General features: G+C 39.2%; 1 protein-coding gene across 4 annotated transcripts in view; it reads right to left on the reverse strand.

The window, feature by feature from the left end:
* LOC124607506 (leukocyte receptor cluster member 8 homolog) overlaps positions 1-26,977 on the reverse strand; it is a 71,390-nt gene that overhangs the window by 18,604 nt on the left and 25,809 nt on the right. For 3 of the 4 annotated variants that reach the window (XM_047139893.1, XM_047139891.1, XM_047139892.1), the window contains 4 exons: positions 25,746-25,889; positions 25,267-25,581; positions 12,609-12,758; positions 1,570-1,864 (listed from right to left, as the gene is read on the reverse strand). In XM_047139893.1, coding sequence (XP_046995849.1) covers positions 1,570-1,864; positions 12,609-12,758; positions 25,267-25,581; positions 25,746-25,889 — 904 coding nt within the window. The remainder of the gene's footprint in view (positions 1-1,569; positions 1,865-12,608; positions 12,759-25,266; positions 25,582-25,745; positions 25,890-26,977) is intronic. The other variant, XM_047139894.1, reaches the window with a different exon arrangement.

Consider the following 26,977-nt stretch of genomic DNA (forward strand, 5'->3'; position numbering starts at 1 on the left):
TTAACATCTTAGGTCATCAGTCCCCTAGAACTTAGAACTACTTAAACCTAACTAACCTAAGGACATCACACAACACCCAGCCATCACGAGGCAGAGAAAATCCCTGGCCCCGCCGGGAATCGAACCCGGGCGTGGGCCCTGCCTCTCATCGGCAGCTGCTAGACTAGCAGCAAGTAGTGGTGGCAGCACTGACTGCAACCTGAGGGGAGAGGTGTGAAGGAGAGAAGCAGTAAGAAAGAGAGTAGGAAAGCGGCGCACGTACTCAGCTGCACCTAGCCAGCGACGAAGTGTGACATCTCAGTCAACAGTTTCATGCTACTGAAAAAAACCGAGATTTTTCCGAGTTTTTTCAAATTTCCCTGACACATTTGAAATTCCCTGATTTCCAGAACTTGTGGCAACCCTGATTTTATACAACAGAATGGAACATCACATTTAAGCTGGAGCTAACTACATTCATACATGAAATGATGTATTTAAGAACAAAACTTAATGATTTGAAAATTGGAAACTCCCTTTAAAACAACTACAAAACAATATTAGCATCAAAGGAGACACACACACACACACACACACACACACACACACACACACACACAGCGAATTTTATTTAGATTTTGCCACATGGTAAAGTAACTCATTTGTTCAAATTACCATGCACAATAGTTATAATTTCATAATGATTGTATAGCAAATGTTACTTATTATTTGGGATGAGAATGAGTTTTGGCTGCACTGATACTTGAAGAAGCACATGTTGAAGCTGTTGACAAAGTTTGGGACACACAGTGGTGAGTGTATGATCTTTATATGAAAAGAATGAAGTCTGAAAATGCAAACCACAGTAGACAGCAAAACCCCATATGTCAGTTCTGAAGCCATGAAGACAGTGGCAGATCTCAAATTTACAAGTATGTACCAAAACAATTTATTTTACACAAGGCAGGTTTAATCAATAAATTAGTAAGTCATACAACATAATTCCAGATGAGTGGGGAGGTCAACTGCCATTTTAATCTATCAAGAAGACAGAAATTATGTTTCCAAGCAACATAAACACTCTAAAAAGGTCAACGATCTCAAGTTACTCCGATTAACAGAATGTCATACAGCTAAAAGGTACGAACACTTTCTAAAGCTATGTTTCCAGTTTGCACGCTGATGCATGTGAATACCCAAATGGCACCATATTAAGTTATATTAGCTGTGACGCTAAGCCACAATTCATTCAACGGAAGGCATCTTTTGCTTCTGTCACAAACTGATGTGAAGAGACCTCTTTAATAAAAGATGCCTAGTCTTGTGAAGCTGCAGCAGTTGTGAAAACACTACAATCAAACATCTCGCTCAATAATAAATGTTCTTGTGAAATGCAAAATACATCGTTTATCACCACCATACTTTCTGTAGATTACTTTAAAAATTATAAACAACTTTGCTGTTGCAACACCCCGTTTTGACATTTCTGTGCCATGTAATTATGTGAACAGCAGCACATTGTTTAAATAAACATCCACAATTCTTCACTAAATACTTCACAGACAAAATCTTTGAAGACATGGCACTTACTGAGGTGAGACGAAGGTAAGGTTTTTCAATATCCTGGCATGTCCCCACAATTCTACAGGAGCTCAAGTCTGGGTCACCAGTTGAATCAACAAAATAAAGGTTATTTTGTATTGTTGTTGTTATAAGGCTGAGAGGTTTCTTCTTCCGTTGAGGAGTATCCGTTGGTGAATCAACTTCAGATTCCTTAAAATTAGAGCTGAAACGAGCTGCCCGTTGTTGCAGTCTTTCCGAACTACCAAAATCCTCGTTACCATTGAACTGAGAACCAAACTCAGAGTAGAAATGGCTTTTTGACCTGAAGACAGAAGCATAATATATAAGTTGAACATGGTTGAGTTTATATAAAAATATAAAACTTATATTACAGAAATATAAACAATGTGTGCTAATGACAGTTATGCAACACATTTTAGACAGAAGAAAGAGCACTCACTTTCAACACACCTAAACAAAAGGAACAGCAGCACTGCCAAGACCTTTGTGTGTGTGTGTGTGTGTGTGTGTGTGTGTGTGTGTGTGTGTTACAATCTTGTCATATCATCATAACAGACGAGGCACTAGCAGTGACATGCACTTTTACAACACACCAAGGACCCTGCCCTGGAGTGAGGATTTTTCGTGGATTTGCCAGTAAACACACTTTTTCTGGTGAACGTACATTTTTTCCTGTGTTAAGTGACAATATTCTTTCCCTTGGAGCTGTAAAACTTGTCAGTCCTTCGAATGGTAGTGACTTTATACACCGGCTTATAACTCCCCGATACTTTAGGAAACAAAACCTTGTATACTGCATATTTTCGTATTAAAGTATAAATATGAATTCCACCAAATACAACTTGCTTGCTCCCGAAGCACTGAAATCTAAATTGCAACATGCATTTATCAGCCAATCAAAGCTCATGGCACTTGATCTTGCCATTAAGTAGCACGAACACACAAATAGGAAAAGTTAAGACACACGCACACAGTACAGCTACAAGAAAAGCTAACCTTTAACACATAATGTTGGTCTTTTTTAGCATGTGTTACCCTTTTGAGGTAAGTCAAATACAAATGTGCCATAGAAACTTTAAATAATGGCGCAAGTGGCTGGTCTTATAGGTTCAAAATTTTTCTATGTGGCTGATTCTTAAAGTGTTAAGTTTTGAATGAGGATCACACTCTCCATGATAACAGGGTGCATACGTGGACAAGGAAAAAAGATTCCCAGATTTTTCCCAGAATTCCCAGTTAAAAGTACACTTCCTCCCGGGTGAAAATACACTTTTTCCGTGCTACGTGAGAATATATTTTTCCTCGGAACTACAAAAGTTATCAGTCTCTTGAATGGTTATGGTTTTATACACCGCCGTAGAATTTCCCAGCACTTTAGCAAGAGAAACTCAGGTAGCAAAACACGTTTTGGGAATTTTCTGACATGCAACGACATGTACACTGTGTTTTCGTATTACGAAAGTATAAATTCCACCAAACACCACATGGTACTTTCCGAAGCATTGAAATCGAGATTGTGATGCACTTTTGTAAGCCAGTCATAGCTCACATCATGTTATCTCGTCAGCCGATAACAGCTGACATTCACAACATAGGACACGTGATGTAGTCAGCCAATAGCAACATCACTGTTAAGTAGCGCAAACACGCATATAGGGAAAGTTAATGGTTTAAATTAATATACGTAGTGTTGCCACAAGAAAAGAAAAGCTTTCACACGTGTTACACTTTAAGATACATCACACAAATGTGACAGTAAAATTTTTAATAACATAAAAGTCATATCTTCTGGGCTCTAAATTATTCTATATCATTGTAGTCAAAGAGCTGATTTTTAAATGAGAGTCAAACGCTCTGTGATTTAAGAAATTCATTGTACATTCTCACATTTACTTTGAAAGTAACGGTTTTCAAACCACCATTCGCAAAATTTTCCTGCAACCTGTTAGAAATAGGTTCATTTCAGCAGTTGCCAGAGAGCGCCAGATAACAAGTGTAACCGCGCTTGCGCAGCTACGCAGGAAGCCCGTATGTTCGAACGTGTAAAACATTAAAAGACCTTACATAATGCCATAAACGAAATGAGACATTAGAGGATACTCCAAGAGCACGGGAATTTCGTGCACCATACTAAAATGCATAATTCAGCTGAAAGTGCACATTCGTATGTCCAGATTCGGATGTAAATTTTCTTGGAGTACGAGTACTGTATTATCTCATGTTTGGTTCTTTATTATAGCATAATGCCATAGGTGCTAGAAGATGAAGACGTGCACTTGAAACTCAGCGAACAGATGAAAGTAGCCAACAGTGTGGAATTTAACACACTGTTTCAAATAAATTGACTGGCTCAGTGGGAAAGATTAATTAAAGCCAAATTTTTTTTTTGCAAAGTAAAAAATAACTTTTGTTCTGCAAGACGATTAGGCTAATGATTGGCTGTCAGAAAGGGAACACAAAATCTGAAACTAATAACATATTTTAGCCTTCCATAATTACGTAAACGTATTTTAATTGACTTGATAGCTCCTGGCCACAGAAATCCGTTTTGTTTTCATTTGATGTGCGAGCATTAAACGAAAAGGAAACGGCAAACTCACTAAATGTAAACACGGGTCACGTGAGACTACCCACCTCCCGATTACAACTTAATACTGCTCTGTGGATCAGCTCCGGATCTACGATATTTCCGAACCGGGGAAATAATAGATAGTGGCGCCCCTCCTCCCTCAAGCCCTCAAGATAGGGCGCAAAAAATTTTAAAAATCGACTTTTCAAAAATATTTTGTAGTGCACATCTTTCTGAAGAGTCTGATACGTAAAACATATGCGTTTGAGGAAATTTTTGGTCTTAAATATGCCAAAGTGCAGTGCCATGCTTCTTCACATACAGCATTCTTCTATTGCACGTCACTGTATTTCGCTCTGTGGAACTCAAAACATGTAAGATTTTGTAATGGGTGCCAAACTGTATTCAGGACAGTGGAAATTAAAATGTCCTGTTGTGCTTCTCCCGTTCCCAGTCGGCCAGTTTGACAACCTGCAGCTGCTAAAAAAAACTTTCAATAAATACTGGATGGGATTATTTGTAACCGGGAGAACAGGAACTCTTCACAAAATTTGCACTCTTTATTGGCTGTTAGCTAATACCTTGATGTTTTGTGTGACATAAAATTAAATATAGGATACATAAAACCAGTAAAGACAATAGACAAGCAAGACAGTACTCACTTCTTCAATCTTTAAGCCCTAGCATTGCTTTTCTCACTAACCTTACTACAGCTTTACATGGCGTGCTTTCCTTTTGGGAAAGGATCCATTAGCTCATCAAAGTTTGTTAAAGGTTTTGCTACATCGTCTAATAATGAAAAACTATTAATACCTATGAATAGTACCCAAGACTGGTGTGCTTTCTCGATCTGATTATGTGTATTTTGTCACTGTCTGCTAGATAACACGAAATAGGTCTGCCTAATATTGCAGTAATTGTAACACACACTGCCACTATTTTGGCAAAAATGGTCATTTTTATAACACGACAGAATATAATCACGAAGTACCAATATCAAATGCCTATTAGGCCTACTACAAGAAAAAAGTTTCATGTTAGGAAATAGTCTCACATTTCATTCATACGCTCTAGCTTCTGAAGCACGAGATCGGAAAGCAGTAGTACAAATTTTTTATATAAATTTGGAATAGTCATATTCTTACATAATTTGTGTGATGTCCCCATTGCTTCTCCTTCCTCGTTCTAACAAACAATCTTGTCATCACTAATTCTGTAACTATTCCTGCCAGGGTTAAAACTTATTCTCTGATTAACTTGACTAACCCTGCCACAATCACCGGTTTAGTGATCCCGAGTTTATTCTCCGGTTAGGCATTATTATGTGTTCGTACAACGTGTTTTCCGTGTTGCTCCCAGAGTAGAACTTTAGTGACTGCTAGCCGGGGACTGTACAACTGGCCCTTACCAGTGTAGCGTTCTGGCAAAAATTTTCTGCCAAAATTTCATTTTCTTGGTTATACCGAGAAGATAATACGTAATCTTTCTTACCTGTTATTCAACAGGGAAGCGTTTCAAAATCATATGAATAATCGATAGACCGATGTGTGCTGGATACCAGGTGCTTTGTGAAACAAGGCCTTTCCCCCCCTCCCCCAACAGAAGAAATTGCCACCCAGGGCAGACATCCCTGTTTGCCCCCCAACCCCTATATCCAGGCCCGGTGCACATGCATGAATTTTGACAGCTTAGGCGTGCCAGTAAAATTTTTTCTGGGTAGCATCTGGCTGTTTGCCGCTATTGCTTGTACACCTAACTGCCACACTTCTGCAGCTAGAAGCAGGAGAAGGTACTACTCATACGCGACTCAACTGCTCAAACGAATCTAATGCAAACAGTTGTGACATCACACTCATTGGAGGCAATTTGTTGTTATGAAGCATTGCATTGTCTTCCTAAAGCCGTTGACACCTTTTGCTGTTGGCAGACGCTTGTGTGAGCACTTTGTTTCGTTGCTGTGTATGGCGCATTTCATTTCATTGGCAACTTAGTTTAATTATTCCCCCCCCGCCTTTCATGTTCTATTGCTGCAGTATTATTCTGAAGTAGCGAGATACAGTAATATCCTTTGTTAGAGTATTGGTTCTTACCAGTCAATGTTACAAAAAATTAACTGAAAACTAAAAGAATGAAAAATTCCCGGAATTCTAAAAAATTCCCAGTTTTCCCCGGATGAAAAAAATTCCCGGGTTTTTCCCGGGTCATATACACCCTGTATAAGAAATTCATTGCACATTCTCACACATAACGTAATTCATCTTGCGTAAACAAAAATTTACTTTCAGTGTAATGCTTCTCAATCCACCACTCTCAATATTTTCCCACGACCTAACAAGGGCGCCACAGCGATCAGCCGAATGCGATGTCACCTGTAATTAGTCATTCACCTTGATCTCATTTGTCTTATAATTTAACTCCAAGCATTTACACAGTTTACTCAATGTGTATATAGAAATGCTGTCAACAGCAGAACTATTGATTACGGTAACTCTTGTTATAAACTATATGAGGTAGAGTTAGTTTATATGAAATGACAAGGGAATGAGTATAACTGTACAACAGATTTGCCCTGCACACAAATTATAACACTGCAGCAGGTACATTTGTTATTCTGTTTAGAAGTTAAAAACTGTAAAATGCATATAATTATTTCATAAATAACTCAAAATCTTAAGAAGGAGCTCACTGCATGACGACTGATCTTATCAGCAATTGTACTTCTATAGCACAAGCTTCAAAATGGTAAGCACTGTGAAATCTGAAAGTGTATTTTGTATTATTTCTTAATATAAATGGCACCTCCAGCTTCCACTTCTCAGAGCAGTTTGTGGTCCCTGGACAACTTTACATTTTAATGTAAATTTCTTACTCAATGTGGACATAGTGAGATGAAACAAAACTGCATAGTCATGCTTAATAAAGAAATGAATCACAGTCATATTGCATAATGCAAGTTGCAAGCAATCCATCTGATTGCCTGGGATTTCCAAGCTGACCAGAGATCAGCAACTGATCATTTCAAGCTGCCCCCACAAGTGCAATCTACAAAGCAATTGTATGCCCAAGTGACTAATCGCTGCGATCTGGCGCTAATGTGTGAGGCCCTTTAGAAACAAACAGTTGTGATGTCATGCTCATCAAAAGCAGTTTATTGTTATGACCCACTGCATAGTCTTCATCCTGAAGCCTTTGAAACATTTTGCTGTTGGCTGACAGCAAAATGTGCACTGTGTTTTGTTGTTGTACATGGCACATTTCTTTGCAATTGAAGTTTCATTCTGGTGTTATTCTGTCGTTTATGTCTTATTGCTGCAATTATGAGTATCACTTCTTCCCAGACCAAAGGACAAAAATTTAACTGAAATTCTAAAAAAAATTGCAGGTTTTTTCCCAGCTATCCTGGGGCATATACACCCTGCCGAGCACTACACCTGTCCCCTGCATCCATGTCACTTTGTATTCTTTTAGGGAGCCCTTCTTATTTGTAAGGTCTGTTAAAACTATCCAATTCATAAATCACAAAGACAACCACATGACAAGAAAAGAAACAGAAGGGATTACCAATCTGACATATGGTAGTGAATTACATACTTGCGTGGAAATTATTCAAAAATAAAGTCTTGCCAGAGCGCAATGGAGAAACAAATGTTGGAAATTACAATGAGTGACAGGAAAACAACCTGATGAAGTGTAAATGGAAATACTATGTAAACAAACTGTATACATGAACTAAAAAACTATTGACATACAATGAGATGAATGAACATTGCGAACTACATACAAAGTAACAAATTAAGAAGCATTATTACGAAGCCAAACAATTTAGCATTACAATTTCTTAAGATCCAGAAATCCTTGCTCAGTTACACCTATACCAATTAATAAAAACTGATCTCTACTGATATTTTACATTAACAGATCGAAACACCACCATCTAACAACTGTCACATTAAAGTGGCCTAACAATAATTTTAACTTTCTGTAGAAGTTACAGAACAACAACACAACTACCAAAGATTCATCTGGGAAATTAATGTGATCCCACATTCTTTAGGATGACAAGTTGGGAAAAAATATATATTCTTTTTAATCTGAAAATTACAGTAATAAATTTAGGGTACTATATTAAATAGTAAAACCAAATGCAAACATAAAATATCACAAGTAGATTTCATTCAAATGCAACCAACTTTGGATCCAAAATGAACCACTTTTACATTTGTGATGGCTGGGAAACCTCACAGACTTTGTTAGTGGGCATCTCTGGAAACCATTTATTCTTGACAGTGCACATTAACAAATCAAATGTTATTTTTGTAGAGCACATGGACATTCATATGGAATGGACTTTTGAACTGGCAAGAGGAAAAAGTGCTAACCATCAATTTTGGGAGGATGAAACTTATCAGATAGTCTGGTGTTTTCAAATGCACCACATACTTAACAAGTAGCTCCATAAGCATAACTAGGAAGTGTTGTCTACAATATAATGACATCATTATAAGATACACTGTTCAGTGGAGATGTTGAGTCGCAAATGGGCACAACAAAAAGACTGTCAAAAAGTAACCTTCTGGCCAAAAAGGCCTTCATCCAAATTAGACAACATGTGCGATCCCCCCCCCCCCCCCCTGCCCCACACACAAACGGAACTCACACACACATGACCACAGACTGAACCAGCCTGCTCTCCGCACCCAGACTCTGTGGCCGTGTGTGCAAGTTGTGTTTGCTTGAGGATGTATGTGTACATTGTCTAATTCGGATGAAGGCATTTTTGACCAAAAGCTTACTTGTTTGACAGTCTTTTTGTTGTGCCTATTTGCGATTCAACACGCTATACGGTGGGTAGCAATCTATCTTTTACATAATATTGTCATTATTTCACTGTGGGTTTTCACTGTTTGATTTTGTCTACAATATAAATTGTTTTGCTTTGTTGTATCTGTGTTCTTGTCTTTGGTTTTACTCCAATATAAGTTATAACACGCAATATATTAAAACACACTCTTCAGGATTAGCAATTATTCCGCTGATCCCTTTATTTGAAACAGTACCGTATTACTCGAATCTAAGCCGCACTTTTTTTCCGGTTTTTGTAATCCAAAAAACTGCCTGGGGCTTAGAATCGAGTGCAAAGCAAGTGGAAGTTCTGAAAAATGTTGGTGCGTGCCGTCACAACTAACTTCTGCCGTCGAATATATGTAGCACCACACAGGCATGCTTTGTAGGCACAAAGATAAATACTGGCGCCAAAACCTCTGCGTCAGTAAATAAATTTAAAAAAAAGGTGGAAGACGAGCTTTTTTCTCCGCCCCCCAGTTTCGACCACTGCATTTTCATACATTATCCGACGAAGTAAATACAAATTCCGTATTGTTCCTCTTTGAATGTAGCAGCATTTCAATGTATTACGAAAATCCGACTGGCAATACTGTTTGGGATGTTTGTCAATACGGCCAACTCTACGTTCTGAATTTTTTCCTACCTGCGAGAAGAGATAGTTGCTAATCGGAACTTCTATGAATTGTGAATCACATGTTTCGTGTTTGCTGCTATTTCATTTAAATCCTGCCTGCCTAATAAACTACGAAACTAGCGTGAGACAACAGCAAATGTCGAAGAATATACATATAATGTCATGTTTATATTGGTATTATACTTATGCCTAATAGTGATACAATCAGAAATGAATTGACTAGATTTTAAAATCTAAGACGACTCTAATTTCTGGGCAGAACGTAATGTACTAAAGAGGCGTCTGCAAAGATTTTCAAATGGAGAAAATTTTTCGCTAAACTCTCGTTCAGAACATCTTCTATCATTCGCAGTCTATTATTTGGTTCTTGTTGATCATTATCAAAGAAAGCAGCAGTGGAAGTAACAACAAATAGCAGTCTCTTGTCATTGTTTCGCAAATGAGACAATTCCTCTCTTTTTTTTTAAATTGTAAGTGGCGGTAGCGTGCACAAAAGCAAGCAAGCCATGCCGCGAGCGGCGACAGGCCGTAAACACTCATTATCAGAATGCGACAAACAATGCATGACAAAGTAATGCATTTTCAGCTTAGAGTGACGTAAACACCTAATAGCAAATAGAACGGCACTTATCAGATCAAAGAAAAATAAGCAATCAATTCAAACCAGACGAAGCACGTGAAAAAGGAAGGGTACCCGTATAAATACGGACGGAGCGCCTGACGCATAGCAATGGCTACCTGGTAAAGCTTAACTGCTAAGCTTATGACTCGAACCAAACTACTGTAGCTGTATCGTCATTTATTCAACCTAAATTGTGTCTCATATTACAATGGACCGACTTTGTTTCGATTTGGAGGTGCGACCTAAAACTTTTCTCTCCCCTTGAATTTCGAGTCTCAAATTTCAGGTGCGGCTTAGATTCAGGAAAATTTTTTTTCCTTGATTTCGAGTCTCATTTTTCAGGTGCGGCTTAGATTCGAGTAAATACGGTAATACATGATAGCTGTTACAGGGGTGTGCAGGCAGTATCATACATTGTTGCCATTAACAGATTACAAGAAAGTACACCCATTGTGGCAAGGAGCAGTATTAGGTACAGTGAAGGTACTAAGGAACTTTAGTATGATGTAAGCAAATATGACATGTAATAAGACTAGAGGTGACAGCGGCAGTTTTCAAAGCATATGCATTTTTCTAGGGAGAGCTATAAGGATAAATAATGGTCAAATGTGGCATTCACACCAGTTATCAGGGTACACCTTGGCTCGGTATTGCCAGTTATAAGGGTACACCTTGGCTGGAGCAGTGTGGGACAGGGTACACCTTGGCTGGAGCAGTGTGGGACAGACTGACCACACACTGGCACTATTACTAAGAGTTCTCTCTCATTCTCTGCACACAATTCTCACAGCTGCATTCTTATATGCACGTCAATTCAATACCATTAATTTTTGCCACTAATGGATTATAAGAAACTACACTCATACGTATTTAACTGCAGCCGCTTTTTTCTTAGAAGATTGAACAATAAACATCACGGCCTCTGCTACAATATAAAAATATTTAAATTTTAATAACAAAAACACAAATTCAAAGACAGAACCAGACACTATCTTTACAAAGTTCGCTCTTTGGTGCAACACAAATCATCATCATACTCCTACATGCTGTGTTCACAATTAATTGCTGTGCACATTATGTTTAAAATGTTATGACTACTCTTCCGAAGATAGAGCATCCCCCGTCACATTGCAGGTGCACGACTCAGTATTTAAGCAGAGTACAGACATATGGGGAATCAAACTAGTGATGACAGTGTCTGCAAATGGAGAAAGCCATTGGAATCATTGATTCTGCCAAAGGTTGTTACGGCCTGCCACATGGGAGCAAGCTCCTGGAAATGGCAAAACTTGTCACCTGTTCACAGGCCGTTATCGCGAGTATCCATGGGAGGGGGTTGGCAGGGTGTGAAACCACATAGGATACTAGGTGTCTGGCTTCTAGGTCTCTTAACACATCTCTGATATTACTCTTCTCAGTGAAGCACAATATGTGATGCTCTGGCAGATCTAACAGAGTACTATGCTGGTGCAGGCAAAAGTGTTCTTGAGCACATCATTCAGTCCAACTTGTCAAACACAGGGCTTTACCAAAAACGTACAAAGGACTTGTCGGGCCCATGCCATGCACATAGCTACAGACGTGTTCCCTGCATTCTGTGCTGAGAGATGACATTCTGGCCGATATGATGTATTTATCATCCAATTTTTTAAAAACTATTGCCTGAAAAAATCTGATTTTTGCACATCTTACCATCTGATATCTTCACTTGATAAAGAACTGAATTTCTTTTCATTATCTGTCATACATACAGCACCACATCAAATTAAGAAAAACACTGCATGCAATTTTAAAGAGTCTGCAGAGGTAGAAACACTAAGCGTAACCTGTGTGTATGGTCAATTTTAGCTCTTACACTGCAGGAAATGAAATGCACGTAAGATATTGAGATTTCATTTAAAATTGTGAGCAGAACGATATCTCATTTTCTTCTCAAGTTATTGGGTTTTATACCCGATTAACGGTAGCACATGATGTACCCATTGAATTCCTTGTGTTTCACAAATCGTGGTCATAACAATTGTCATATCTCAAACGATTCAGGGTATTGAAATGAGGTTTTATGCAAATGATAGGCATGTGTGTTGTATGATAAATACTCGAGACATCTTAATTCACTGAGATACAGAAGTAATTCGTCTGAAGCACTGAGAAGTCAGCAGTGCAGGACACACACAAACATCTATAGTACTGCAAGAAAACCCAAGCAGCGCACATATACACATCCACAGCATTTGGAGAATGGTGTGGTTGGACGTTATACACGTCCGCAGCAGCGAGAGAGTTAAGAAAGCTGTCACAATCTTTTGACTCATTAGTGCAAATACGGTATCAGTAATATAAATGAAGCAAATGCATTAGTAATTTAGACTTACAGTTTATTATTTTGTTTAGCTTTTCCTATTTTTCCTTTATTTAAGTTTCTGTTCTTCATATTCAACCTATCAGCAATACGAGCAGTTGCACGAACTTTGGATGTAACCTTCAGTGACTTGAAGTTGTCATCACTACTTGAGGAGCTCCCACTAAAACAATAACAATAAAAAACATGATATAGAGTATAACAAATTTAAACTACCATTAACCTACTGGATAGCCTTCAGTCTAACTTTTACATTACGAAGTGGGGGACATATACAAAATAGAGGCTTTTTCGCCATCAATGTGGATTCTAAAATTTGGCGATGATAAATCCATTCACTCAAATCACAACACCCTGAACTACAGTTTCATCAGAATTCTGCCTTTCAGTAACATTGGAACATTTTTATCCTCCAGTATGCCAGAATTTCTTCTCTGGGAGAAGTTTATACCAGCATAATTTGTCCCTCTTCCTTTTCCATCACTCACAACAAGAAAGTTGAATGCTTATTCATCTCTGAGCTTAACTTTCTTTAATTTTACCATAATATGTACAAACTACTGTACAAAAGAAGAAGAAGCATTTTCTTATTAAGGCACATGTCTCAATTCACATTTATAATGGTACTATGATGGCCAAATCTCAATTTCAAACAATCATATTTTGTTACGTTTGGAAACAATGATAAAGCCTCATTATTCTTCCAATTAATCACACCTTAGTTCATGTATTGTATCTTAATTCACTTGCAACAACACCCATAAATATGAATAATTAAGCTAACATATGAATGGTGGTAACACGCAAATTCTTCCCCGGCGGGCATGCAGCTCTACTGTATGGTTAAATGATGACTGCATCTTCCTGGAGGTAAAATAGTCCCACATTCAGATCTCTCGGCGAGGACTACTCAGGAGGTCGCCTTTATCAGGAAAAACAAAACTGGCGTTCTATGGAACAAAGTATGGAATTTCAGATACCGTAATCCGGCAGGTACATCAGAAAACTTCAAAAGGGATATGGATAGGTTAAAATTAGATATAGTGGGAGTTAGTGAAGTTCAGTGGCATGAGGAACAGGACTTCTGATCAGGTGAACATAGGGTTATACATACATCAAATAGAGGTAATGCAGGACTAGGTTTAATAGTGAATTAAAAAAATGGAACATGGATAAGCTACAACGAACAGCATACTGAACACAATGAGATTTTCACTCTACAGAGGAGTGTGTGTGCAGTTATGAAACTTCCTGGCAGATTAAGACTGTGTGCCGAACCGAGACTCTAACTTGGGACCTTTGCGTTTCGCGGGCAAGTGCTCTACCAACTGAGCTACCCAAGCACGACTCACGCCCCATCCTGACAGCTTTACTTCTGCCAGTACCTCGTCTCCTACCTTCCAAACTTTACAGAAGCACACACCGCTGTAGAGTGAGAGTTTGGAAGGTAGGAGATGAGGTACAGGCAGAAGTAAAGCTGCGAGGACAGGACGTGAGTCGTGCTTGGGTAGCTCAGCTGGTAGAGCACTTGCCTGCGAAAGGCAAAGGTCCCGAGTTCGAGTCTCGGTCCGGCACACAGTTTTAATCTGCTAGGAAGTTTCAGCATAGTGAACACTTTATTGTAACAAAGAAGACACAAAGTCCACACCCACAACACAGTAGTATGAGTTTATATGGCAACGAGCTCCACAGATGAAGAGAGAGAAATGAAAATTTAATAGTCATGGGGGACTGGAATTTGGTAGTAGGTAAAGGAGGAGAAGGAATAGAAGCAGTAGGTGAATATGGATAGGGGGAGGAGGGGGGTGGGGACGGGAATGAAAGAGGAAGCTGCCCGGTAATATTTTGCTTACACTTGATTTAAGAATCATGAAAGAAGGTTGTATATAAGGAAGAGACCTGGAGACACCAGGTGGTTTCCGATTGAAAATATAATGGTAACCAGGTTCTAAATTGTAAGACATTTCTAGGGACAGATGTGGGCTCTGACTGCAATTTGTGTGTTATGAACTGTAAATGCAAACTGAAGGAACTGCAAAAAGGTAGGAATTTAAGGAGGTGGGGACTGGATAAACAAAGAACTAGAGATTATAGCGTGTTCCAGAAGGAGCATTAGAGAAGGACTGACAAGAAGTGGGGAAGGGAATACAGAAGAAGAATGGGTAGCTTTGAGAGATGAAATAGTGAAGGAAGCAGAGGATCAAATAGGTAAAAGCATGAGAGCTACCAGTAGTAGAAATCCTTGGGTAACACAAGAGATACTGAATTTAACTGATGAAAGGAGAAAATATAAAAATGCAGCAAATGAAGCAGGCAAAATGGGGATAAAAACTTCTAAAAAATGAGATTGACAGGAAATGCAAAATGGCTGAGAAAGAATGGCTAGAGGACAAATGTAAGGATGTAGAAGCATATATCACTAGGAGGTAAGATAGACACAGCCTACAGGAAAATTAGAGACCTTTGGGGAAAAGAGAATCACCTCTACGAATACCAAAAGCTCACATGGAAAACCAGTCCTAAGCAGTGAAGGAAAAGCAGAAAGGTGGAAGGAGTATATAAATGGTCTATACAGGGAGATATACTTTATGACAATATTATGGAAATGGAAGAGAACGAGGATGAAGATGACATAGGAGATATACGGCATGAAGAATTTGACAGAGCACTGAAAGACCTAAGTTGAAAAAAGGCCTTGAGAGTAGACAACCTTCCATTCGAACTACTGATAGCCTTGGGAGGGCCAGCCATGACAAAACTCTTCTATCTGGTGAGCGAGATGTATGAAACAGGCGAAATATCATCAATCTTCAATAAGAATGTAGCAATTCCAATTCCAAAGAAAGTCTGTGCTGACAGGTGTGAAAATTACTGAACTATCAGTTAATATGTCACCGTTGCAAAACACCAACATGAGTTCTTTACAGAAGAAGAATGGAAAAACTGGTGGAAGCAGACCTCACAGAAGATCAGTTTGGATTCTGGAGAAATGAAGGAATATGCTAGGCAATACTGACTTCAAGACTTATCTTGGAAGATAGGTTAACAAAAAGCATATCTACATAGTATTTGTAGACTTAGAGAAAGCTTTTGATAATATTGACTGGAATACTCTCTTTCAAATTCTGAAGGTGGCAGGGGTAAAATACAGGTAACAAAAGGCTATTTACAATTTGTACAGAGACCAGATGGCAGTTATACGAGTTGAGGAACATGAAAGGGAAGCAGTAGTTGAGAAGAGATGTGAGAAAGGGTTGTAGCAAATCCTGGATGTTATTCAATCTACACATTGAGCAATCAGTAAAGGAAACAAATTAAAAATTTGGAGTAGGAATTAAAGTCCAGGGAAAAGAAATAAAAACTTTAAGGTTTGCTGATTACATTGTAATTCTGTCAGAGACAGCAAGGGACTGAGAAGAGCATTTGAAAGAAATGGACAGTATCTTGAAAGGAGGATATAAGATGAACAACAACAACAACAACAACAACAACAGCAAGCCAAGAACAATGGGATGTAGTCGAATTAAATCAGGTGATATTGAGGGAATTAGATTAGGAAATGAGACACAAAGTAGCAGATGAGTTTTGCTATTTGGGCAGCAAAATATCTGATGAAGGTTGAAGTAGGAAGGATATAAACTGTAGACTGGCAAATGGCAGGAAAAGCATTTCTGAAGAAGAGAAATTTGTTAATCAAGAATGATTTAAGTGTCAGGAAGTCTCCTGAAAGTACTGTATGGAGTGTAGCCATGTATGGAAGTGAAAACATGGACGATAAACAGCTTAGACAAGAAGAGAATAGAAGCTTCTGAAAAGTGGTGCTACAGATGATTGCTGAAGATTAGATGGATGCATCACGTAATTAATGAGGTGGTGCTGACTAAAAATGGGGAGAAGAGAAATTTGTCACACAACCTGATTATACCCGGGCCGCTGAAACGTGTCACTTCAAGGTCACTCCCCAAGCGCCATAGAGTTGGTAGTATAACTAACGAACAAGTGAGGAACGGGAGGCGCCGCGTCTACTGAACCAATAACAGCACTGAACAAAAGCCAGTTCTGACGCCGACACTACCAAGTTGCCGCCTTCCGTGTAAACATTATATGTTAGTGCGCGAATGCCTGCTGTTGTGTTGTGTTACCATCTAGACTACAGTTTTTGTTTGTTAAACAATGTCACCGATATTATGTCATTCACCAAGCAACAATCCGTTGTTGTACTGTGGAGTGCCATTAAATAGTCAGGCTTTGGAATTACTATGGAGGATGTGTGAGTTTTATGAGCAAGAAAAAGATTTGTTTCTGTTCATGGGCATGCATCGATTCCTGCTGATAAAGTTTTAGAGTGTACCTCGAAAACTCTACGACTAAGTGAAAGAACAGTTATAAGGAAAGGGGTGATACTTCAAGACTTACAAGACAGTGAAGTAAACAATGTGGAAGAAAGCCCCTGTGGAAGAAACAGTGTGTCTTTAAATACTCCAGGCAAGAAAAAGAAGTAGCCTCGTCCTATTACAGATATTGATGCTTTCCAATCCGGGGCAATTCGTCGGCACGTATGTGGATACTATAAAAGGAAAGAACATCCCACAATAGCGAAGTTGCTAATTTCTTTAAAAGAAAGTGAACTTTTCTCAGAGGGGGAAACGTCACTTAAGATGATATTAAAAAGTATGGGCTTCTGTTTTAAAAAGTTGGATAGATGAGAACTGTTACTAGAAAAAGCTCATGTCGTTGCAGCTCGTACCATTTTCTTACACAAAATTGTAGGAAAGGACATACACTCAGTCATATGTTAGACGAAGCCTGGGTCAACGCAGGAGAATCAGTTGAGAAATGCTCGACAGATGATACTCCGAATAGCAGTGGTCATCAGTCAACAGGAAGAGGATCATGATTAATTGTGGCCCATGCAGGATCTTCAAACAGCTTTGTGTCTGAAAGACTTCTACGAGGGTTGTTTTTTAAGTAAGGGCCGTTGGCGCCACCGCACCACTTGCCGGCATCCTTCCCGTTCACACTGATGCAAGTTGCAGCTCTGTAGCTGACTTGTACGCATCGTTGTGCTACTTTATAACGTTTACGATTATTGAATCGCCCGCCGCGTGTGAGATACGGTCAGCAATACGTTTTTTGACGGCGAGAAGCCTATCAGCTGCAGAAATTCATCGTCAGTTAACAGAAGTTTATGGCTTGAATGCAATGAGCGAAGGTAAAGTGCGTCAATGGGTTAGAGAGTTTAAAAATGGCCGTCAAAACACCCATGACGAAGAACTCTCAGGCCGGCCCTCTGTGATCACTGATGATTTGGTGGCTGCAGTCGAAACAAAGATTCGTGAGGACAGAAGATTCACAATTTCCACTCTTTCTTTGGAATTTCCACAAGTTTCAAGATCGGTTTTGTACAAAATTGTGTCTGAAAACCTAAACTTTAAGAAACTGTGTTCTCGGTGGGTACCCAGACTCCTCCCAGAGGACCACAAAGGGAAGAGATTTGCCACTTCATTGGACTTTTTGATTTGTTACGAGGAAGAAGGGGATGACATGTGGAGTCAAATTGCCACTGGAGATGAAACATGGGTATCCCAAATCACTCCCGAAAGCAAGCGACAATCGATGGAATGGCGACACACAACCTCACCCGTCAAGGTCAAAGCCAAACAGACGCTGTCAAAGTGCAAGATTATGGCAACTGTTTTCTGGGACCGGCGCGGTGTTTTTCTAGTGGACTTTATGCCACGAGGAACGACAATCAACTCAGATGCCTACTGTGCAACTCTAAAGAAGCTCCGCAGAGCAATTCAAAACAAAAGGCGCGGCATGCTGACAAAAGGAGATTTGCCCCTGCACGATAACGCTACGCCCCACACCTCTCAAAAGACTCAGGATTTGATTGATTCTTTTGACTGGGAAGTTTTGGACCATGCACGATACAGCCCCGACCTTGCTCCTAGCGATTTTCACCTTTTCCGGTACCTGAAACACCATCTTGGCGGGCAGCGCTTCAATGACGACGATGAAGTGAAAGCGGCCGTGAACTCTTGGCTGTCGGAGCAGGCGGCCGAATTCTTTGAAGAGGGAATTAAAAACTTAGTTGTACGGTACAACAAGTGCTTAAATAAACAAGGCAACTATGTAGAAAAATAGGTAAAAGTGTGTAGAATCAGAAAATAAAAGTTTTTTTACAAAAGCATTTGTATCTGTTTTAAAAAATAAAAACGGCCCTTACTTAAAAAACAACCCTTGTAGTTTTTTGTTCGAGGGGGGGAAAAAAAACGGTGACTATCATGAGGATATGGACCTCCCAGGGTTTCTACAGTGGTTTAAAAATTTGTTGCTCCAGTTTAGTGTTACGGCAGTTTTTGTGATGGACAATGCACCGTACCACTCCACGATTTTAGATAAACCACTGGTGACCGTAAAGAAACTATGGTGCAGTGGTTGCAGGCGAGAGACACTGCTGCGGACATGAGCATGACAAAACTGCTGTTATACTCACTTGTGAAACAAAATAAGCCTGTGATGCCTAAATACACTGTAGATGAAATTGCAAGCGAACAGGGTCACTTGGCAACTAGGCTAACGCCTTATCACTGTTATTTTAAACCAATTGAATTGGTTTGGAGTGAAGTCAAGATGTACATTACAAGTTACAAGACTTTTACTATAACAGATGTGGAAAGACTGCTACGTGAAGGTCTTGCTACTGTAGACACTACCTCATGAAGGAAAAAAGTAGACCATGTTGCTAAGCTGATAAGAGAAGCACAGACTATAGATGGCATTATACATGAAAACTAACAGTTAACGATTCTCTTAATGATGATGATGAAGACAAAGGTTTTGGCTCCAATTCCGATGACATGGAAGGAGAAATGGATGGAATTGCGTCATTGACATCGTAAATTGGTGAGTGTAAATGTATACAGAACTAATTCTTTTTCTCTCTGCTATCGGGTAGGCTATGCATGTTTTGCTTTATTCCTTTCTATGAATGGGGATAGCGTGTTATTTGGTATGCTTAGATTTACATTATATTATTTACATGCAGCTATTACTGTAACAATATGGAACAACTTTTCATAGATATTGTCATTAACTTCAGGTGTTTTTATTTCCCGATTTAATACACTATCAAACACTTAGTCTATGTCGTCGTTCTCTCCACTGTTAGAAAAACGTACTTTGTTGCACTTACGTATAAACATTAATTGTAGCTTAAATTTACAAAACGTATTTCGGAGTTGTGGGCGTGTGCAGTGGTAGCTATTGCAACCTCATAATAGCAATGTAGCCAACCACACGCGAGCTGTCAAGTGACATGTTTCACCGGTCCGGGTATAGAAGAAGTGATTGGTTGGTAGGACACATTCTGAGGCATCAAGGGATTGCAAATTTAGTACTGGAGGGAAGTGTAGTGGAAGGGGGGGGGGGGGGGGGGGGAGAGGGGTAGAATCACAGAGGGAGACCAAGAGATGAATACAGTAAGCAGATTCGGAAGGATGTAGGTTTCAGTAGTTACTCTGAGATGAAGAGGCTTGCACAGGATATGGTAGCATGGAGAGCTGCATCAGACCAGTCTTTGGAGTGAAGACAACACAACAACAACAACATGAAAAACACAACAACAACATGAAAACCACAACTCAAACTTGTAAATCTTAGAGCCACGTCACCCCAACAACAATTTTTTTTGTTAAATTGTAAATTTATCTGTAATTAATAATCAAAAAGAGCTGGATTTTTGATGGTTTGTAAGTAACAAATCACTTTACAACTTCAATTTGCAATTGTGGGAAAATCTACCCCTCACTGAGCACAATGTTAGAACTGATAACTGCAAGACTTTACCCCCTATTGAATCACCTTCCATTTAAGTACTTATTTAATCAAAGATCTGACTAGAATTCACATTCAAAACACAGATCATTTTCTCCATGAATTGAGTGGATTCTCTCATACGAATAATTATGTTGGAGGAAACTAACTAGACTTCACTAAACCAGGAAAAAAATTAAAATATCTCTCTCTCAAATGTCTGCTTGTGTCTGTATATGTGCGGATGGATGTGTGTGTGTGTGTGTGTGTGTGTGTGTGTGTGCGTGCGAGTGTATACCTGTCCTTTTTTCCCCCTAAGGCAAGTCTTTCCGCTCCCGGGATTGGAATGACTCCTTACCCTCTCCCTTAAAATCCACATCCTTTCGTCTTTCCCTCTCCTTCCCTCTTTCCTGATGAAGCAACCATTGGTTGCGAAAGCCTGAATTTTGTGTTTGTGTTTGTTTGTGTGTATCACCATACCAACGCTTTCATTTGGTAAGTTACATCATCTTTGTTTTTAGATATATTTTTCCCACATGGAATGTATCCCTCATATAGGGAAACATTCCACGTGGTCATTCACATGAATGGACACAGGCAGACAGTGTTTGTTGGTAATGAGGATCACCCTGTGGCTAAACATGCCTTGGTGCACGGCCACCACATCTTGACACAGTGTTACACTGTCCGGGTTATCTGGATACTTCCCACTGACACCAACCTATCAGAACTCCGGAGATGGGAACTTGCCCTTCAATATATCCTCTCTTCCTGTGACCCACCAGGCCTCAACCTCCGCTAATTTAAAGTTGCCGCCACTCATACCCCGCCTGTCATTCAACAGCATCTTTGCCTCTGTACTTCCGCCTCGACTGACATCTCTGCCCAAACTCTTTGCCTTTACGTATGTCTGCTTGTGTCTGTATATGTGTGTGTGTGTGTGTGTGTGTGTGTGTGTGTGTGTACCTGTGCCGCCCCCCCCCCTCCCCAGGTAAGTCTTTCCACTCCCGGGATAGGAATGACTTCTTACCCTCTCCCTTAAAACCCACAACCGTGGGTTGCGAAAGCTTGGAATTTGTGTGTGTGTTTGTTATTGTCTCTATCAACATACCAACGCTTTCGTTCAGTAAGTTACAGTTTCTTTGTTTTTTTTTAAATAATCAAAAGTCTCCACAGCAATCAGCAGCACTAAAAATAAAAAAAGCAAATACAATATACTCATCATAGATCCTGTACATATGGAAATCATTAAGCAGTGGCATACACACATACAACTTAAAAGAAGTATATTGACAATCATTTCGTTACTAAGTATGTAGCAGTCAAATCCATAAAAAAAAAATCCTTACAAGGCTCAGGGTGGACACTGAAAATGCTGAAATATTATTTGCAAAGCAAATAACTTCAATTACGACACTGCACTTTCTTACTTATAACTACAAGTTGTTTGTGATACAAATAACTATTATACCAGACAACACAGTTGGCCAACTGGAGTATAATTTCAGTTTGCAACTTCGGCAGAATGATACAATCAAGTCGCAACTTCGGCAGAATGATACAATCAAGTAACTATTTGTAGTTTGAATATGGCCCTGAGCTAAAGAAACAGTCCACACGTTTTGGCATTACAACAGAACATAAGAACACTAGCTTATCGCCCACTGCTTCACTTGCACAGACAGTTTGATCGGCAAGTTCTTTTTTGTTTTCTTTAATCCAATTCTTATGTTGTTCACAAATTGCAACACCTTCTAAACTTTTCATGCTAATTAAGGCCATGGTCTTTTCCAAATGTAATTCTGACTAAAAAGAGATTATGGTAGCTGGATTCCTAGGTTTTGTTAATCATTGCTTTTGTGTTTTTTAGATGACATTTCCGTAGAATCCTTCATCCCTTAACACATATTTCTTTAGATCTAACCGAGAAGTGAAATACCAATTGTCACAGATTTAAATTTAAAAATTTTCTGACATAAGGAAAAATTAAAAAAAAAAAAATTCTAACCCCCTATAGGGTTGAATTTTCAAAAACACTGAAACATGCATTTTTTATTTGTAACTGAGGAGTAAAAATCAACTATCATAGATATAGCTTTAAAAACACTTTAGTAGTTCTTTAGTATAGTGATTTATTTTCAAAAATCTTTCACCCATTATTTCACCTCCATAGGATTCAAATTTGTTGAAGTGCTGAATCATGTATTTCTTTATTTCTGACCGAGAAACCAAATACCAATTTCCATAGTTAGTTTACCAGTTGCCTCAATAGTGACATACTTCTCAAAAAGTCTTTCATCCCCTTAGGGGTGCAATTTCAAAAAATCCTTTCTTAAGCGATGCCTACAGTATGTGATCAACACTCTTTGCAAATTTCAAGTTTCTATTCTTTGTGGTTTAGGATGGGTAGTGACTAGCTGGTGAGTGAGTCAGTCAATTGGGGCATTGGCTTTTATATACGGAGTGAACATTAATAAAACTGATAAACTATAGGAAAGGATTCCTCACTGGAAATGGAGGAAAAAAAAGTCCTACTATGAAGATGCGTCTGGAAACGCATCGTTGCAACGATAGATGGTACTGACAAATGAAAGTTCCTCTGACTACGTGCCTCATGTTTCTAGTGTGTTGCTGGCTGTGTGATTGACACGTGTACTGTAAGCAGTGGAATGGTCTGGTATTCATGGTCAGAAACAAACTGAAATGGTGTTTATGTACAGTAAACATAAGAAAATGGTTGAGTGATACATGGCTATACCAAAACAAGTACCCTCACAGACACCAACTACATAAGACATTTCATGTCCTTTTTAGATGTTTGTGAGATCACGGTTTCTTTCAAACAGACGAACATGAGGGAGGCAGTGGGTTATGCGTACACCAGATCTGGAGGCCAGGACTATACAGGATACTGAGTTAAACCCTCATAAAAGCTCCAGGCAAGTGACCCAGCGACATGGTGTAATCCAAACAACGATTATGTGTATCCTGCATGACAACCACTACTATCCCTATCACCTGCAACGAGTGGAGAGAGTATTAGCAGTGGACTTCCCTTTATGGGAAAGATTTTGTCGATGGTTTTTGCACCAGATCATCACACTTATGGGATTATTGTCATCAGTCCCTTTTACCGATAAAGCAACCTTTACCACAATTGGCATAATCAATCTGCACAATTATCATCTATGGGGTGGGCTGCAGAAAACAATCAGGCAATGGGTAAGGCATCTCGTCAGCATTGGTTCAGCATCAATGTGTAGGCAAGGATTCTTGGCGACCACATACTTGGACAGATTATCATTCCTCAAGGATGCCCTGTAGCAAGGCCAGCTAGATCACCGAGCTTACATCCCATGGATTTTTACCTCTTGGAGCATCTGAGAAGTGCTGTGTATGCTGAACCAGGTCCTAATGAGCAGACCCTTCATGAGCATGTTCATGTCGGACAGAGACTGGAACATGCAAAACAGTGCGGCAATCCATAATGCAACATGGTCAATGTGTGCACAGCATCCCATAGAGGCCACTTTAAACATCTGTTGTGACATGAATACAGTGCAGCTCTGTACTGTGTTTCGAGGCAATCTGTTGTCATTGCATGCACGCTGTCCATTTCCAGGCACGTGTGAATATAGGCCGTTTTTCTTCCATTTACAGCCATGGATTCATGCCTGCAGTTTTTCTGTTTTATTAATGTTCGCCCTTTATAGAGTGTACCATGAAAGGGAATGTCACATATGGGTAATTTCTTAACCACTTGGGTGCAGGAACACTTTATAGTTAATTAAAATTTATGAAAAATTTTGTCTTTCTCAGATTCAAATAAGTAAACTCAGTCATACCATTTTGTGTACATTAATAACATTTGAATTGAAAAGCAGGTCTTCAACCCCTAAAATGTATGTGATCTCTCTTGAGTTTTACATTGACTTCTGTGCAATTTATATGTTAGATAACAGTAGAAATTTATGCAAATTTTGCAGAAACAACTAAAAGCACAAAATTTACCTTTTTTAGCTATGTGACACAAAATATTGCATTTCCTCAACCCCTGTGTTAAATATAAGAGCAGCAGTTAACTAATATTGGTGACTGGCAGTTACAGAATGTCGAAACTGCATCTTTATTCATTCTTATGGCTGAAGTCCAGGTGTAATAATAAAATGACCATTTACCAGAAAGAACTGATACTACAGATGGGACTTCAGACAAAAATAATGTATTTCCAACAAATGATTCTCCATTAACACTTTCATCAAATCACAACACTTTTCCAATACTTTTGCAAAATAAGTTATACAAAAAGGACACTACCTCTGCTAACATGTGAATCAACATCATTCCTGCTGTTTGCCAACTGCAGTCCAGGACACACAAAGCATACTAATGCCAATGTCGTCACATATGATACATGGAAGAATTTAAACAATGCCACACAAAGAGTACAATAGCTCCTTAACAAATCACATACAATGGCTTCTCCAACTCTTAACCAATTATCACCTTTTAACCAACCTAGATCGGTGGACACACTACAGATCACCCTATCGAAGTGTCAATTAACCAGCACACACTCAAAAATGTCATTTGCATAAGTGAACAAAAATGAATCAACGGAAGACCAGAGTAGGTAAGTTGGCAGCCAATTTGTGTGAACTACACATGTATGCCCTAAATCTTACAAAACGGTCATTGAAAACCCAACACACTGTCATGATATAAGTGGTAACCTCAGAGAGGTCAATGGTTAGCATAATTACTTCATTTAACACTGTACCACTGTAATTAAGCCACCAACTTCCCTGCTCATCTTCAGCAATATTAAATTTAGCAAATAGATTCAAACTGACCTCCTCCTCCTCCGCCTCGCTGGGCTCTTGCTTCGAGAACTGTCTCTTGATCGTGACCTGTTCCTGCGGCTTTTCCCTGAGGGTGAGTGGGACTTCGACCTAGAACGAGACCTGGACCTCGAGTGGGATCTCGACCGAGATCGTGAGCGGCGTTGGTTTCTGTAGCATCGAGCCCCCAACCTTGAACCGAGCGCTGCTGACAGATTCGGTTTCTTACCCCGACCAATTGGAGTCATTTTAACAGTTGGTGTCACATTGGAATCTGGTGTTGTAGGAAAAGTCTTCTTGAGCTCTACATTTCTCTCAGTATGGATGCTAGGAAAGTCAAAAATTTATGTTGAACATTAGTACGCAAACAACATTTTGTACTCGGGGAACTTTGAGAGTACCACATTTTAAGTATGTTTAACAATACATCATAAATGCAATCAACTGCATAATGGAAAATACTACATATTGCTAATATGTGCCACCTTTACCTTGGTAATGGCTCAACATCCCAGTTCTTCGTCCATAAAGTCCCTTCACTAGCAGCTCTTGTAATTTTACCTTTCAAGATTATCTCAACTCTATCTTTGTCTACTGTTTCAATGCACTGATCATAACATCGATTTATATAGTTCCTGAAATGTAAAAGCTAAATTATTATATTCTCCAGCTGAATGCAACATACATTACAGGGCAGTTTTGAAGGGTGTATATTTTTAACATTATTGAAAATATGGCATTGCTATGAACGTTAACAGAGGTAGCCAATAGTGGCATATACCCTGCAATAAAAATCAGTTATACAGAGTCATGTTAAGTCGTCTGATTTTGAAATGTTGCCATTTGCGTGTGATGATATGTTCCTTCCAACCACCATTTTTAAAATGCCTCTTTTGCCTGGCAAGACGTATTACCTTTCTGCAAAATTCTATTCACACACACACACACACACACACACACACACACACACACACACACACCAATGACCACCATTTTTAAAATGCCTCTTTTGCCTGGCAAGACGTATTACCTTTCTGCAAAATTCTATTCACACACACACACACACACACACACACACACACACACACACACACACACACACACACCAATGGTAATTTTCTAATCATTTTCTTCGTACTGGAACGAAATCGGAGTCCTTTTTGAGTCATGCTCAGCCTCCATTCTCGTTACGTATTACTGCCACTGTATTTTTTTTTATCTTCCAACTATAATTTCTTTGATAATTCATACTTGTTGCTATCCTGACATCTAGAATGCTCGTTCCAGATGTTCTAACCCCTCCCCTCCCCCTTCCAGTTGTCCAGCAGCAACATTTCTGCTCTGTAGCACCAATTGTTTCTGCAACTGCTCTGTATATATATAGTTATTTACCAATATCTCTTTCACTTATGTAAGAATTTTGATACTTTTGTCCACTGTTTAAATTACTTTGTTATTTCCGTGCTTTTTTGTCTTGAAACGAAACTCCCAAAGTACCTCCATTTCTTATACCCTGTTAAAATTCTTATATCTTAGCTATTTTCTCTTCCCACTTTTAACCCACGTTTAATGACATTTATAACCTCATCTAATTCAGAATACTCTTTCAACTAGTTCAATATCTACCTTTATGAACTTCTTGTATATTAGTAGGACACAATGACAAAGAGCACATTCCTGTTTCAAATCTGTGGGAAATGTATATGGCATAACTATGGAATTG

This window comes from Schistocerca americana, chromosome 3 (assembly GCF_021461395.2).
Source record: "Schistocerca americana isolate TAMUIC-IGC-003095 chromosome 3, iqSchAmer2.1, whole genome shotgun sequence".
Taxonomy (NCBI): Eukaryota; Metazoa; Arthropoda; class Insecta; order Orthoptera; family Acrididae; genus Schistocerca; species Schistocerca americana.